General features: G+C 29.9%; 2 protein-coding genes across 7 annotated transcripts; one reads left to right on the top strand and one right to left on the bottom strand.

The window, feature by feature from the left end:
- Positions 1-388: 388 nt before the first annotated feature.
- LOC103572437 (transmembrane and coiled-coil domains protein 2) lies at positions 389-12270 on the top strand. 6 transcript variants are annotated; one of them, XR_008404152.1, is made up of 12 exons: positions 389-1031; positions 2162-2360; positions 3071-3275; positions 3666-3834; positions 4029-4257; positions 4495-4539; positions 4709-4791; positions 6267-6595; positions 6660-7060; positions 7807-7967; positions 8056-8441; positions 8585-12270. XR_008404152.1 is itself a non-coding variant. In XM_008551062.2 (12 exons), exons 3-11 carry the CDS (start codon positions 2224-2226, stop codon positions 7961-7963), a joined length of 1755 nt encoding a protein of 584 aa, XP_008549284.1. In that variant the 5' UTR covers positions 389-764; positions 829-1031; positions 2162-2223; the 3' UTR covers positions 7964-7967; positions 8585-12270. The 6 variants fall into 6 exon arrangements, 5 of the variants coding, with proteins under 5 accessions (XP_008549284.1, XP_008549287.1, XP_008549285.1 ...); XM_008551062.2 differs by lacking the exon at positions 8056-8441 and having other exon boundaries at positions 389-764; positions 829-1031; XM_008551065.2 differs by lacking the exon at positions 8056-8441 and having other exon boundaries at positions 6306-6595.
- A 782-nt stretch (positions 12271-13052) lies between these two features.
- LOC103572436 (zinc finger protein 436) lies at positions 13053-17724 on the bottom strand. The gene is made up of 3 exons (XM_008551060.2): positions 17044-17724; positions 16454-16957; positions 13053-16164 (listed from the first exon to the last, which is right to left on the bottom strand). Exons 1-3 carry the CDS (start codon positions 17185-17187, stop codon positions 14389-14391), a joined length of 2424 nt encoding a protein of 807 aa, XP_008549282.1. The 5' UTR covers positions 17188-17724; the 3' UTR covers positions 13053-14388.
- Between the last annotated feature and the right edge of the window lie 211 nt (positions 17725-17935).

Raw genomic sequence — 17935 nt, 5'->3', positions numbered from 1 at the left:
ATTGTTTAAATAATATTAGAACAACATCACTATAGTACTAAGCGCGCGTAAATTTAAAATTCAAATAATAAAAACTCAATAAAATTGATATTTAAAATAAATCTAAGTATTAAACTATTAATTTAATAATTAAATAATTAAATTACACTGATGTAATGAGTAATTAATAATAATAAATAAATAATTAAAAACCGAACGCAGCCAACCTGGAGTTGCAACTGCCAGTAACTAAAAAACTACAAAAATCCGCCACCAGAGTTCTCTCTCGTCTCGCTCGAAGTCAGAACCAATCATCGGCTTTCCCCGTAGTCCTTTGATCGTCATTCGTTCTCCCCACTCTAAAAACTTTCTTTATCTATTATTCCACCAGCTCTCTCTAAACCCCAGGGCTCAGCAATCTCGTCGCTCTATCTACCAGTGCCCTCTCCTAAAAAAACTAAATTCGCTCCTCGTTACCTCCGTCTCACGTCAAGATTCGCGAGTGACCGAAGTAACTCTCGCTCTATTATACGCTCGGGTGTCGCGTGTGAATTTTTTTAACAAACTAATATAAACCAGAGCTCATATTTACTGTCACACAAGACATTACTCAATACCCAGCATCATTTATGTCAACCTGTCTCGCTATTTATCAAACATCTGACACATAACCAGTGCAACTGCAACCACAACTACACAATAACATTGAGAGATAAAATACAAGAAAAATAATACATATAAATATATATACATATATACTTAACATAAATATAACAATGTTACAAGTGTGTATGTTAAAAATAATCCATCATAAGGCAGTCGCCTGATTCCCAAGTTATTTTATTTCAGAGTTGCTTGGAATGGACGGACTCCGATTTAAATTAAACCTCAACAATACCTCGATAATTAAAAATCAACACTCACACAAAAATCTAAATCACCAACACAATAATTACACATTTATGTGTGCATGTGTCACTATTGTTGATGATGCACGCTTGAACTTTGGGCGGGCAACGACGTTGTTACCTTCATGGACAACTGAGAACGAGGTGAGTGTACGACCAACGATGCTTCAATATTTTTATTATTTTTTTCCTTATCTATTTCTATATATTTACATCCAACGTTAACACACCTACCCGATAATTTTTACACGATCCAATACACAATCTCTCCTCTTGACACCGACAAAACAGCTACAAATACACCCATAAAAAAAAACAACATGACGTACATGACATTTGTAAAAAATAGTTTGAATTCCAAGTTATTTTTTTCACGTCTGCATCTACGATAGTAAAGTTACCGGACATCTGACAATTTTTATAACTTTAAATAATAAATTTAAATATTTGAAAAAAAAGACAATTCAAAATTCAGTAGATAAATTTTTTAAAAATTTTATTATTTTAATTATTTAATTTTTTTATATGTAATTTAAAAATTGTATGCTGAAAACAAACCTTTTTTATTTACCATAAACTTTCTCGCTTAAATAATAAATCCATACATAAATTTAATATCTCATACTTCCGTGTTTTTTACATTAATTTATATAACTCAAATATTTAAAAATAATTATGGCTGAGTTTAGTCATAATTAAATAGTTTATAGAACACATAATAATTTCCTTTGTGTATCATGCCCCGGTGACTATTATATTATTTTCTCTTGCACTATGTTGTATAGTGCGTTATATTATGGTATATTACATATATATATATATGTACATCGACATGTATGTGAGATATAAACTGTCAATGTATGCATACATTACTTGTAATCTCAATGAATCATCAGTTTAAAAGATAGCCCTGGAGCTCCAGAGGTGATAACTATTTGTGATACGTAATACTCTTGTGCTAATATAATTTATACAGATATATATTATACATATTTTTATTTAAATAACTTCATTCATTAGTAGATAAGATCTGTTCATTACTCACTTGTAAAAATATAAATATAATTATTGCCAATAGTAATAAATAAATAATTATATAATTAGTCACTGATTACTTAAAATTTAAACATCAATTAATTTTACAATATAATTTTTACATTGACAAACTGTTGAATGGTAATGGTTATCAGCAGTGAACTGATACTGATAATTTTGACAGTTTTTATGTTTGGGTGTACATATGTGTGGATAAATTGTTTGTTTACTTTGAGCAGATTAATTGTATGCATCGATGCACAACTGCAATCGGGTAAATTAACTCGCCGAGAAGAGGGTGATGGCTAGTTTGACTGTCGCAACGTCAAGTAAAAATAATTCTCGCGGTAGTTCACCTAACAGAGGAAATTTACTAACTCATCATCGACAATCATCCGCTAACCTGGAGCACGTGCCAAAGATATGTAACACTGCAGTGTAAGCTTATTACTAAAAAAAAATAACAAATATTATTTTAAAGCTTTTTAGTCTAAGGTCAATTTAAAGTAAACAATAACATGTAATTTATTATTTATTAAAATGATAAATTCATAGGGGGAACAGTTAATTAAAATTTTGAATTTTATTTTTACAAAAAATTTGACATTTCGTATAAAACTGAATTTAGGCTCATAATAATTTTTTGATTATTTTTCAAGCGATAAATTATAAAAAAAAAAAAATACTTTAAGAAATTGCACTTATAGTTTTTTTTATTTTCTACATGCGCATTTTTTTTTTAATGATTTGTTAAAAAAAAAAAAAAAAACGAAAATTGTTAATTGTCTCTAAATTTCTGGATTATTATTTCCTCCCTTTATTGAGACCTTCAGCATTTTTTCAAATTAAATATTTGTTACAATCTCTCAGTGAACATAAATTAATAGGGAGAGTCCATCTTGCAATAAATTTATCATTTTATTAATTGATCTGAACATGATTATAAATTACATATATTATTATTTATTATATAAAAGATAAAAATTAATAATCCGATAATGATGACCCAGAGCTTTAAATACTTTGAACTAAATATTTATTCAAGTGAGCATGGGGGTATTTTACTGCCATATTTAAATTTATCTATTTATCATTTATTGTATTAAATATTATTATTATTATTAATTTTTTTTTAAAATTAAAATCAGTGGCCAAACTGGAGAAGGTAGTACCGGAAGCGCAGGAAGCAGTATTTGTGGAACGGCGGTTATGAAAAGTAGTTCAAGACAAAGATCCCCAGGTGCAATGGCACGTTCTGGTGATAATTTTGAGGAGTCAAGTCAATCGAATCCGTCCAACGTGGAGTCCGAGGATTTTGTGTCAAATGTCCACCCGCCAACAGATGACGAAGGAGTAAGTTCTGTTTATTTTATTAAATTAAATCATTGCGATCTACAGATATGGCGAGATAGACATAGATTAATAAATAATAGATTGAATACATTAACTAGTGCAAGTAATTACTATTTATCTGTGACGTTTAAAAACTCAAACGTAATGACGTTCGTGAGACCGTGAATTGCTGACCGGGATCGGCGTTGTCTGATGTGTGTAACTGCTTGTACATGCAGGGTCACAGGTCACAGCAATGGACAATTTAATTTGCATAGTTATTTATTAAGTATGACTGACAATAAAAGTCTACATGTGAACAAGTTTTTAATTCTTTAAGTTTTTTTTTTTTAATCACGTCAATTATTTATGAATATTTTTTTTTTTAAATAAATTTAATACTTTTTTCAGGAAACATTTCATACTACAACTCAATCATTCTTATCTAATGGATCGTCAGAATTAATATCCGAAGACGTCGACTCCAGTGGAGCTCGCGTCCGTCAGGCAATAGAACAAACTCAAAATAAAATAACGAAAACTCGCGAACTCATTCGTACGGAGCAAAAAACCCGCGATGGTGAGTTTTGTCATGTTTTTTTTTTTTATAATATAATAATAAATACTCATATATATATTTCTATAAATATTTGTGTGACGGTAACAGCGAAATAAAATATACAAACGTGAGAAAAAATTTCTGAGTAAATAATAACCGGTGTTTGTTGATAAAATAAATTTATGACTCGGTAATTTATTGCTCGCGTGTTTCAGAGAACGTCAACGAGTATCTTAAACTCGCGGCAAATGCGGATAAGCAGCAGTTAGCGAGAATAAAGACGGTGTTCGAGAAGAAGAATCAAAAGTCAGCACACAATATTGCACAGTTGCAAAAAAAGTTGGATAGTTATACGAAAAAACTGAGAAATTATGAGATGAATGGCGCCCCAACGAGTCATCGGCAACCGCGAGAAGTTCTTCGAGACATGGGTCAAGGATTAAAGTAATCGTTTGATTTTATTATTATTATTATTAATTTACTTTTACTTTTTTTTTTTCGAAATAATTAATTATAGACGTAGGAATCGCGGATTGCTGGTCTATTAATAGTTATCGTGGTATAGAATTGAATGAAATGAATTTAAATGGAATGTATAAATAACTTGCAATGTTAAGGCCGTAAATGTATACTATCTATAGCGCTAAAAATTTATCCGTCTAATTTAAGCTTGTCTTCCAGAAACGTAGGCGGTAACATTAGGGACGGAATAAGCGGATTTTCGGGGTGAGTTAAAATACAAAAATAGATCTATCTATCACTTTCACTTACGCGGTTTAAAATAAAATACAAATAAATCATCTTACTTTCCATTAGCATCCAAAATATTCCCCTGTATATATTTTTTTACTTATCCATTTATTTATTACTCAATAATAAAAAAATAAAATTACAGAAGTGTCATGTCCAAGCCCAGAGAATTTGCGCATCTTATAAAAAATAAATTTGGCAGTGCCGACAATATAAATACTCTATCACGTAAGTTAACTCAACGAAAATATAATTGCACAATTATTTTTCACTTGAATATCCACACATTTCATGACACCGCAATCTGTTTGATAAAATCCACGATCTGCATTTTTAACCATCTGAAAAAATAATTATTTGTTGTAAATAATTAAATTTAAATACTAATGATTAATTTATCTGTCAATAATTGTAAAATATTTTGTTTTGTTTGGCTGCCACGACAGTTGACAGTAGTAAGTAATAGACAATTAACATGCGTGTTACGCTTTGTTGAACAATGATAGAATACTTAAAAATATATTATTATTATTATTGTTGTTATATTAAACTAGCATCATTCTTGTTAATGTATTGCTCAAGTCGCTACTGCTGATTCTATATTTATCCTTCCATATTTTACATTCACTTTGAGCACATTGTATATACGTGTTATTATTTGGCCTCTTAACATTTCTCAGCCTTAAAGATCTGCTTCCTCAATTAATCCGAGCTTTACAAACATTAACTCAAATTCCGCTTATACACTAGATGTGCTTATGAAATTACCTATTTTATTATTTTTTATCTGTACCTTGTACTCATTCTACTGCTGCAGTATGCAATCTACAATCTGCAATTTACAAATCTCTTTTCACAATTAAGTGAGTCATGTCGCTTAATCATTGCTGGTACTTCTTGCGCCCACAACTAGTTATCCAATACTAACGAATTTACATTTTTTTTTTTTACCAAATAAAAATAATCGTGTCGTTTTAAATTTATTTTATTTGTGTATGTTCGTGTTATTAATTTATTTATTGCTGTCTTTAATTTTCGGGTGTGCGATTAATATTTGAGTTGAATCGAATCTGATTATTTTAAAGGCATTCTCAGACAGTGCCCGTACTGTTTAAAAATTTTTTTTGGGTAAAATTCTACCAAATTCATTTAGCTTCTAATTGATGACAACTGTTGATAATTTTTTTTAATTCCATACCTCGGAGAAATTGTCCTTTTTCCAATTAATGCTTTTATTTTTAGTTAATTGATAAAATTTTGACAGGAGTCATTGAAAATTTTTAAAAAATAGAAACTCTGTCCGATAATGGCCTTAATTATTTGAAATTTTAAATTACTTGCATTTTAGTTAGAATTTAAAATTTAAAATTTTTACATGTAAAATATTTTTATCAATAATTTGAATTAAATTTCAATAATCGTACTTACAAATTAGCACACCCTGAAAATTAAATTGAATGATTTAATTGTATGTTTAGTTAAAAAAATTTTATAGACTAGATATTTAGATATTTAGATATTTAAAAAAAATAATCATAACAGTTACAATTACAATTACAATAAAATCGAAACAAAACATCATAATTCAAAAAACAAACATAAAAACCCGAGTTTTATTGTTTGCGGCACGATAATATTTAAAAATATAAATTGGTATTGGATAACAGAGTCGTCTAATGCACAGCATTGTCTATTCTATCCAGATGGATCTACTTTTTATGTAAACGATCCACCACGTGCAGGTACCGGCGACAATGGCAGTGTCGAGGAGGAAAAAACTCATCACGGTTCAGCGACATTACCCGGTGGTTGTAGTTTAGGTTCAACCCACAGTGCCGCGCCCGTTAAATTTCCCTCGGAAGAGGGTTCCGAGTGCTCGAGCGTCACCAGCGAAAGTGGCCCCGGCAGCCGAGGTCAAACACACGCTTGTCACAGCAACAATGCCGCCTTCAGTTTGAAATCTATTTTCGCAGAGCTGCAGGAGCACCGGGAAAACTTTGAACGTATGAGAGAAAAACTGGACACGCTTAAGGTAATTTATTTACTTATTTATTTTTGATACCAGTCATGTATTATTTTACTATTTTAAATATCAGACACTTCAACAAGAAGTCACATTTTTATCAAACGCATTGCAAGAAGAACGTTTCCGGTGTGAACGGCTCGAAGAACAGATGAACGATTTGACAGAATTGCATCAAAACGAAGTTGAAAATTTAAAGCAAACGATAACAGACATGGAGGAAAAAGTACAGTATCAAAGTGAAGATCGGTTGAGAGACATTCACGAGATGCTGGAAAGCTGTCAGACTAAAATATGGAAAATGGAACACCAGCAGCAACAACATCAGCAATACGTAACACTTGAGGGTCTTGACAATAGTAACGCGCGAGCGTTGGTTGTTAAATTAATCAACGTTGTATTAACTGTTTTGCAAGTTATTTTATTACTTGTAGCCACAGGCGCGGGAATAATGATGCCTTTCTTGAGAACGAGGTACTTTTGTAGACATTATTGACGTCCTTATTAGCAAACTCCCTGACTTATTATTCTTTACTTGTGTCAGTGATAAATATTCTGGTATCGAAAACTCATAAACTTGACATGAAAAATTTTTTTTTTTTTTTTTCATTTTAATTCAATTTGATGATCTATAGGTTGTCGGTACCGCGACAATACGTATAAATTTTTTAACCTAAAAAATATATAAATATAGTAATAAAATTTTTTTCTTTCAGTATAAAAAATATCTGAGTTTGCAATGCGTTCATATAAAAATTTTAATTACAGAAATTAGCATTGGTACTAAAAATTAAGGGAGACTTTAAAAACGAACCAAATTTTTTTCCATAGTTAAAAAAATTTGATTCTAAACAAAAATACTTGAATATTTTACTAAATAAAAAAAGAATTAATTTAGAGTTAGAAAGTTTGCTACTGGACGTCGATGTATAATAAATTTATTTGTACTTTCTTTTGTAATATCGTAGCCGCTTTAATCTCCAGCCTCTCCTTCAAATTTACGTCACAAATATAAATAATCCTTTAGACTTTATACAAACATGTAGACTAACAATTAATTATGCACGCTTAGTTATACAATACAATTGTCTTTATCTTTTGTTAATTCATATCACCAATCATCGGGGACTGGAGACCAAAAAAAAAAGAAAATGAAAAGAATGCACATGGGGTTTCACAAGCTCATCCTTTTTGTTTTTTGTTTCACACGTTTGTTTCAGCTGTACTAAGCCTCATTGTTTCATGTGCAGGGTGCGCATATTGACGACGACGTTGGTCGTGCTGGGCATTGTTTTTGTCCTCAAGCAGTGGCCCGAAGTCCACGACGTAGGAAGTCATCTAATGCGACATCTCAAACAAACACTTGCTGTCAAGTAGCATTGTAAGTTTATTTATTTATAAATATATATTTATAAACTGCTATTGATTATTCACCCCTTGCATAAATTTACAAGTTTACTAACTTCCAGGAATTTAGTTTCTCAGTAAACCATATACATACAGGATCAATAAATTTATTTTCATGATACCAGCATTGAAACTTTAAGTTTCAGTGTTTCTACAGTCGGTCATAAGAAGATACTTTCAGTACAATGTTGCGAATGAATACTAACAAGCGCGTAAATTGGGAACGCCTTCAGTTAGCAGGCAGAAACAAACTTGTTTTGTCAGCCAAAGGCTTTTTTTTACCTGACCTGTACCTGAAAGTTTAAATTTTTACCTGTTTATAGTTTCTGCTCAAGTATAAATTGCAAATGACAATTTACGCTTACGTTAATAGTTAATCACACCATTGGTCGTAAATTAACTTGTATCTGACTAGCTGCTGACACTGAAACTTCAGGTTTCAATGCAGGTCATAAAAAATCTAGTGTGTAACTCAGGATGAAACACGATTTCAGACTGCGAGAGATGTTAGCCAACTTCACCCTGGTCTGAAACCGTTTTGTTTCATCATTTGTATATCTTCTACTTATAAGTCATTTTTTTTTTCATTAGGGTTTGGATAAATAGCCATTTAAATAATTGCCTCAAGTACCCGGATACAGCAATAAAATATCAAGAAAAAAAAAGTTAATAATTAAAATCGACGGTCGAGGAATCGGATTGAAAGACAAAAAAATAAAATTGATAATTCGCTTAAATATTTGTTAGTAGGTATATATATAAACAGTTAAGAGTTTATTATTATTTATATATTATATATTATTATAAATGTATTGGATGTAGATGAATTATTGTACTATATTATTTAGTCAGTAAGGTATGTGATAATGATTAACATGAAATTTTAAAAAATATCGAGAGACAACGGGAGAGTAACAGTAATAGGCAAGTTTATATATTTAATAATAATAATAATTATTAATATCAAGGGAATATTCTAGTCTGGATGAGTTTAATTTGAGGAATTTTTACAGTCAGTAAAAAACAAAATATATTTCTGCTATGAATTTTCTATTTTCTTTATTTATACTTATAAAAAAATTAGATAAAAATATACGAAACTGAATTCATTTTAAGGATCTTTAAGCGCTGATAAAAAAGGTGTGTTGACTCATATCTCGGGCTCTATCTTACCGATCAGTTAAAATTTGGTGTGTATTTTAAGTAGATATTTTATAATTACTCTTGGAAATTTGAAACGATTATGGAATTTTTTCCCACCTTTTTTTCAGTTTTATTTCTTTTAAATGATAATTTTTTAATTTCCAAGGACTACAAAGTAAAATTTTTTAAAAATACACACCATAATTTTTCAATTGGTAAAATAGAACTTGAGATATTACTCAATTACTATGGCCATCAAAAGATCCTTAAAACCCACAAAATTTTAATTTTTTATACGAAAACTTCTTTTTGTCTTATCAACATATATTTGAAAACTTTACAGTAAAAATACTTTTTTTTTCTACGTAACCTTAAAAAAAAATTTTAAGCTCACACCTTCAGACTAGACTACTCCTTAAAATAAACTTGAAGATTCGTGGTAATTTAATACTATCAAGATTTGTCATGTGGGATAAAATACTATAAAATAATAATAATAATTAAAAATTGATAAATTGCATGACAGTCGAAGTGAGACTAAGGCTGAATTTGACTGATCGAATCAGCAGTTTTGTTTTTTAATTTATTGACAGCATTATAGCTTCGAGACAATTAAGATTGATATAAAAAAAAATAATAACAATAATAGTAATACCTCAAAAAAAAATTAATAATAAAAAGAATAAAAATTTTTAGTATAACATTTTTCGTACTGCTAAATTAACATAATTTGATATTTTGATATAAATATTTCGCCATTTAATAATTATTTTAAAAAAATGGCATTAAATAAATAATTTATTAGAGCTATCGTTAAATAATGCACAAATTCAGTATTAAGTACACAGTTTTTTAACGTTCATTTTATTAAAATTATTATTTCTTAGTAATCTTGAGTTAATTTTAAATTCTCAATATTATTTTTTTAATAGTAATACGCTTAAATAATTATCACTACTTATAAATATATATATAACTATCAATACTTGATAAATATTTAATTTAAATTACACCAAAAATAATTTAAATAATTTGCTAATTAAAATGTTGCTCTCTCGTATTTTTAAACTAAAAACTGTGACTATAATAAGTTCAAATTAAATTGGTAATTATATAATTAATAATTTCTGGGATCAAACTAAAAAAATAATTATTATTATTATACATAACAATATAAAAAAAAATTTTTCTGACAACCGCCGGATATCTGCCAAAATATTTTTAATTAAAAAACCAAACTTTTTATCGCGCTTACAGACAAAAAAATTTTAAATGTCAGATGCATTAAAAAAAATAATTAAATTAATGATATTTTAAATTGTTTTATCTAAATTGACTTATTTATTTATTATTTATAACAAAAAAAAATATTTATATTTATGGTAATTGTCTGTATATGAAGATTTTATGTACATAAATTCTAAATTAGAAATTAAAATTAATTAATTATAAATAATTATTTTAAAATTTAATTAGACAGTAAAATAAATAAATTAATTAGTAAAAAAAAAAAAGAATAATAATAATAAAAATCATGTCCATCAATTTGCCATCGTCGTAGTTAAATAAAAGTGAATAGTATAAATAAAACTAAAACTACTATCTAGTATGCAATGAAAATAGAAAATGTAATTAGTAATTAGCATCGAGCATTCCTCGACAAGCTTTATAAAAATTGATCTAGATTTATTTTTAAGCACAAATTGTTAATATTAATTTATTATTTAACATATAGTTGTATTGTTTTAATTAATTAATTAATTTAGTTAATTAAGAGGACGTATTATAATTATAAATCATAAATTATATAAATCTATGACGTAGGTTTGGTGCTTTGTATTATATTTTAAATAATTGCATAAGTTTACAATAATTAAGTTATCGGAGTTCCCGTAATTTAATTTTTAAAATTATTTTAAATTTAATGACAAATTATTTAAGACAAAATTATATAAATAATTAATGGATTATTTAACTTTTTAATTTTGTACTTTGTCAATAACAATTTGTAAGGATAAATTAATAATAATTAGAAAAAAAAAAAAAGACAATTTTATAAGCATTTTATAACGAAAATTTTAATGACAAATATATATACGGGAACTCTAGTTGATTTATTGTACGCAAAACGAAAAAAAAAAAAAATATAAGTTATTAACAATATTGTCATTGATGCCTTGCTTAGATAATTATCGTTAAAAGTATAGAGTTGAAGGAAAGAAAATAAAAAAAAAAAATGAAGGAAAATAATAATTGTCAATTTAATGAGTATGAATGTAGCAGACATAAGACAAATATAAATTTATTAATAAATAGATTAAATAATTAATAAAATTAAATTTTAAAAAAATGTGCGCCTAGAAAATTTAAAAATTAAAAAGTGCATTTTTTATAAATGTCCTTTTTTAATTATTTACTCTAATTATTTATAATTTTAAATTTGTCTAACGTCTGCTACATTCACACTCATGTCAATTTAAAGAATGATACTGAAGTTAGCTGACGTCTAATAATTTTTGGATTTTTTTTAAAACGAATAAAAAAAAAAAATGCACTTGTAGTTTTTTAAATTTTCTACATGTGAATATTTTTAGTTTTTATTTTTTTGTAATTGAGGGCCAGTTTTTCAAACTTTTTATTTCTAATCCGGGTTTTAATTATTATTGATATATTTATATATTAACTAATGCATAGATATTAAAACAACATCAATTTCCAAGCGGATAAAAATAAACCCGATTTGAAAAACTGGCCCTGATTTTTGTAAAAAAATTCGAAAACTGTTAATTGTCTGTTAACTTCAGGATCAATAATGAATATAAGGAAATAGTTGAAACTGTGCAATTGGTTTTTAAAATATATGCACTCGCGTGTATACTTAATGCTCTCTCTCTATCTGATAAGTCTCTCTGTACCGCTGATAAAAAATATAAATGATTGTTTCCTTTTTTTTATTACTAATGGATGTTTAATTATGCAAGCTACGATTGTCAAATAATTTTTTTTTCTAAATAATAATTGTCAAGTTTTTAAGTCTATTCCATTAACAATTAAATGGATTGTACGTTTATTTTACTTATAGTTTTTAAATATCGGATTATTGTTTATTACCATAAATAAAGAGCATTTTTTAGTAAAATAAATTATGTAGCAAATGTTCCATACTGGATGTTCAAACCTTCGTCCGCTCCACCGTCCATCTTACGGCATTCGTAGCGTTGAGTAAAATCATAATTAGTTATTTAATTACGAGATCCGAACCATAAACAACATATTAGGGTGCTTCGTTTCCGGCGAAAGTATTTTTTTCGTTGCTCATCAAGCAAAATATTATTCTTTATGCTAAAACAAAAATTCCTGCCAAGTTTAAGCTCTTAACTTCAATCCTAAGTATTTTCCATTTGATTTCAAAAATTTTCCCATTTAAAATACACGTAAATTAAATTACTTCTTTTTAACTTTCTAATACTCAGCTGCATTTTATGATATCGAAGTCCGGTTTATCGCAAATATTAGGGAACAGTGTTTTTCAAAAGTGCCCATAGTAACTTGTTATTGAAGCTGTTTCGCTTGTGACCGTTGCAGAAGTCATTTTTCCTGTAAAATTGACCTTTATCGGCTTACGGAACGTAAACCAATAAAAATACACTAAAAATGTTAATAAGAATTTCATTGGAAATTTTATTCCCTTCAAAAAAAGTCCTATGAGTCAAGAAGCTAAAGTCCATAGTTTCCGAATTATAGTAATTTTAATAATTTGAACAATAAAATGTCAATTGTATTTTTTTTTGTATCTCAGAGCTTTTCCCCCTATAAAAAAAAAAATTAATTTTATTAAGAAATTCGTTTTATTGATACAAGAAATTAAAAATTAACTTGATTTACATATTGAATAAATATAATAACTAATAATAATAATTATAGATAGTTCGCGCGTACTAGAAGATTATAGCCGTTTTAAAAATATACAATCCACTTAATTACATTTAAACAAAAAATATTTTGTTTTAAAAATACCAATATAAAATCATATTTAGAGATCTAGATAAATATTTATTATAAACAGCTATTTTTTTCATATAAAAAAATAATTTCGCACTGTCAAAATCCGTAAAAAAATCGATCACACAATTGATTATAATCTTATAGTACATCTTACGCGAAATATTGTTTATTTAATTATTAAATCTTCATCAGCAACTATCACTCAAAACTTATTTACACCTAGAATATATACTTTTTTTTTTACATATTATCATGAGATTAATTTTTAATATTAGTGTTTAATTATAACAGTATTTATTTTTAATTGAAAAAAAATCTGGCAAATTCGTACTGGATCAAGTCACGTGACGTACAAACGAAACAATTACACGTGAGCAATTAAATGCAAATATTTATTAATTTTTTTTGTTTACTGCTATTATGATTATATCAAGTCTTTGTATATTTAAGACTAAAAAAAATTTACTCTGGCTCTTATTAATTTTTTTTTTACAATCAATAAAAATTTTTCATACAAATAATTTTCATATTTAATACCCGTAACTTAATTCATAGAACTTAGAAATAATTTTAATATACATTTTAAAAAATCAGATTCAATAAATAATTGTCAATTTTTTTTTTTTTATAATTTATCTGAAATTTAACTTTGAATTTTTTACTCATTACTTAAATCCTATAAATATTCAAATTTAATATTGGACGTAATATTTTAAAATATATTAAATTTATAACTGTTAAATTATTTATTTACCCTAGTCAGAACTTTTAATCGATTTTATTATCGATCTTTGAATAATACTCAACCATTTTAAAATATAAGTCGCCAAAATTTTTTAAAGTCTTAAATAACTCTAAACTTTAAGTTATTTTTTTCTCATCATCCGCATTGAAAATAAGTTTTAATGTCTGGAGCCAGTTAATTTAAAAGCAATAAAATTTAGCGGGTTTAAAATCATCAGTTTTTTTTCCAGTAAAAAAACTTTTAGTCCATGACCGCTAAATAAATTCCAGCTCTGGCTCGTCGCCACTGACTGCAGACATTTAAACTGAAATTAAAGTTCCAATGCAGGTAATTATGGTAAATATATCATGCGACATTTAAATTGCGACTTCAGACTCGATGTCGCGGCAGTAAACCGCAACCAGGTCTGAAATCGCGTTTTATCTCTCGCCGCAGAATATACAGTAAAAATAATAAATTAATAGCAATAATTAAATCAACATGACAAAGGGTATGTAAAAAATCAGTCTGCATGAATTTCAATTCCGTCAGGAGTCTCAATGACATTGACGTTAATGACGATATCATTTGCCGAGTCATCGTTACCACTGGCAATATCTTTTTCCGCGGTAGAGTCATTGTCGTTGGGTACGCGATGCTTCTTCCTGTGGCACATCATCGTTGACTTTGAAATAAAAGTTTTATTACAAATATCACACTGGTAAGGCCGTTCACCGGTATGTAACCGCTTATGAATAGCCATTGGACTAAACTGGGTGAAAGTTTTTCCGCAGACGTCACATTTGTAGGGTCGCTCGCCCGTGTGTGATCTTCTGTGGCACCTGAGAGCCGCGCGTCTGGCGAATACTTTATTACACATTTCACACTTGAAACTTTTTTCTCCTGTGTGCATCGTTGAGTGTATACGTAAATCAACGCGCGTCAGAAAACCTTTACCGCAAACTTCACAGAGATAAGGTTTCTCTCCTGTGTGGATACGAAGATGCGTGTTCAAGTAACTTTTACTTACGAACATTTTATTGCATACTTTGCATGGATACTGACGATTATCGGTACCCGAGTGTATCCTCTGGTGACTTTTGCAGAGACCTTTCGTTATAAAACCACGCCCGCAAATTTCACACATGTAGGGTTTGACACCTAGATGACGGTTCTGATGATCCAGCAGCGACTGCTTGGTCTTGAAATTCTGGCCACAAGTCTCGCAGGGATAGGGCTTTAAATCTGAGTGAACTCGCTGGTGAACGATCAAGTAACTCTTGCATTGGAACCCTTTGCCGCAGGTCGAACAGCTGTAGTCAAACTGTCCTGTGTGGGTCGCGGTGTGCTGGGCCAGACCAATTTTGCTGCGAAACGCTTTTTCGCACAGCTCACATTGGAACGGTTTTTCCCCTGTATGCTTGCGCATGTGTTCCTGGAGCTTATAATTTGTCCGATACTGTTTCCCACACTGGGAACAAATCTTGGGAATCCATTTTTGTCGCACGCCAGATTGTGATTTTTCATTTCCCTCGGCTTCGGTGTCAGCGTTACCGACACCAGCATCAATGTCAGCAAGATCTATTACATTGTTGCCGGTAGCTGGAACAGATTCACCAGCTGACAACTCATCCTCCCCATTTTCTATCGGAGACTTTGAATCATTTAAAAAAGAACACTGTTGCTCATGCTGGTTAAACTCCTCAATGCTGATGAAGTAGGTCCCGCATGAGCAGGAACAAAAGTGCTGGTCGTAGTGGTCAAGTAGACTAGCCGGTTCATTTGCGGCTTCATTACAAAATGGACAGATGTACCAGTTGGCACCAGTCGCGTCAATCGTCGGATTGTTGATGACGTTTTCAATTAAACTGTCTTTTGATTCTTTTGTATACTCTACCAAGTCAACCGGCTTTGGTTCCTGACTCGTGGACGGCATCGTGTTAACATGGATCTCCGCTTCCGGGATCTGCGAGCTCAGCGCACTGTCAACCCCATTTTCACTCTCAGCGGCAACGGCAGCAGCAACAGCCTCAGCAAAGCTCTCAACCGTAGCATTCGCCTGAATATTACCCGTCGCAGTACCATCACCAGTCAAGTGATCTTGCAGTCTTCGATACTCTTCCTTAACATCAACTCCCTCGTATTTAACATTCTCGCAGTAGTGAAGAATCTGCTCTCCATTCTGCGGCTCCGGAACTATTGCTGTCACGTAATTTATTCCCAGATGATTATCCACTGTCAAATTACCAACGACAGTCATCTCTCCGTCTAAATGTATCGCTATCTGATGATTGGACACCTGAAATGATAATACACAATTAGATACCCAAGTAGCACATACTGTAGCAAGATTTTGACGAATTCCTTGAGCATAACCCCAAGTTACTAGTGTCTTTTTCTACGTATAGGTCTTGCCCAAGATCATAAAGTAAGAAATCATCATCAAGCCACCAGTATCTGCAGCAAGACATAAGTAGTAAAGACACTATCGTCTATCAAACTCGAGATCAGACTTGCTCAAGCCTTGAACAAGATTTTCATATACACAAAACATCAAACAAAAAGACTATAATAAACAAAATAATTACTTCATGCATGTGTTCATCAAGACACTCCATTCCTGTGACCTCAAGAGTCTCTTGAGGGGTAATTTCTTCTTGACTCACAACCTGCTCACCTCCAGCGAGCTCCATGTCGTCCATAACTCTCATCGAGTGCATACTCCTCGCTTCAGTAGCACTCTCAGCATGTCTTGCAGTACAGTCTTGTGTCTGCAAATCATCAATACCATTTTGCATGCTACTTATATCATCAATATCATGGTGCTGGTGCTGGAGATGGTTATGATTGTGGTTATGACTGTGACTATGATTGTGCAGAGCATCGATGTCTGTTTGTATGACACTTGATATCTCATCGACACCTGCCAGGGAATTATCGACGATATTAATCGACTCGGTCTTTATTTCCTTCAGCATATCCATGAATAATCTCTCAGTATGCAAACATTTTTCACGAAAATCAAAAAGTTCGTCTAATTTATAGGCACATGGCTGGCAAATTATTTTAGGGAGATCATCGCACCTTGACACCTGATAATAAAATCCACAAATAATTTATTTATTTACTTATAATTAATATTAAATAATTATAAATATAAGAATAAAAGTTATCTTACTCGTACTGGCAAACAAGCGGCGATTTTTTCTTCAATATTTCGCAATCTTTCACCAGGTTCAAATATCGACAGTCCCATCATCATTATTCCTGTCTTGGCAGCACACAGACGACATAAATAATTAAATTCTTCTATCATCGCCATAGCAATTTAAATTTTAGTATTTTAAATCCACTTTAATTATTTTTAAAAAAATAAATAAATAATTAATTTAGTAAGCGGCTTTGATAAAAAGTATTAAGAGAAAACTTTTGTTACTTTTACTTGAATTAATTATTTAAAAATTTTTTAAATATTTTAAGGCAAATTTTATTAACTAGATGACATTTATTTTTTTAATGCATTTTTCTAGTGTTAGCTTTTTTCCATAATTATAATGTTTTAATTGTCAAAGGACAATTAATAATTATTTAACTTGCACCATTAAAAAAAAAGCCCGACAGTCACTGATGTACATTGACGAGTCGGACAAGTCCCAGCAGAGTCCTACCCTGGTATTTTTTTTTATTTTTTTTTTTTTTATTACTTTTATTGTTTTTATTTTACGTATGTAAACGTGAGCAAGTGTATGAGATGAACAGAGATGATGATCGATGAGAAAATGATGAGCGGGAGGAAGATAATATGAGACACTAGCTCTCTCACTGCAGTCGCTGGTATTGCACACTAGTTACAAACAGATTTACCACCGCATAAATACTCCGAGTGTTTTTAAAGAATTAAATCCCTAAGAAGTTAATTGGCGAAATAAAAAAAAAAAAAAAACGACTAGTTTAATTCTTTAGATGATAAAATCGGGTTAGGTTGAAGTCATTTTTTGACACACGAGATGGCGGAACCTGTTTAAAAAATTCCCGCGGGTAAATTTAAAAATCTCAAAAGTAGCAGAGAG

This window comes from Microplitis demolitor, chromosome 8, assembly GCF_026212275.2.
Source record: "Microplitis demolitor isolate Queensland-Clemson2020A chromosome 8, iyMicDemo2.1a, whole genome shotgun sequence".
In the NCBI taxonomy this organism is placed as follows: domain Eukaryota; kingdom Metazoa; phylum Arthropoda; class Insecta; order Hymenoptera; family Braconidae; genus Microplitis; species Microplitis demolitor.
Note: the sequence above shows the minus strand (reverse complement) of the source record. Positions and strands in the feature narration are given on the sequence as shown.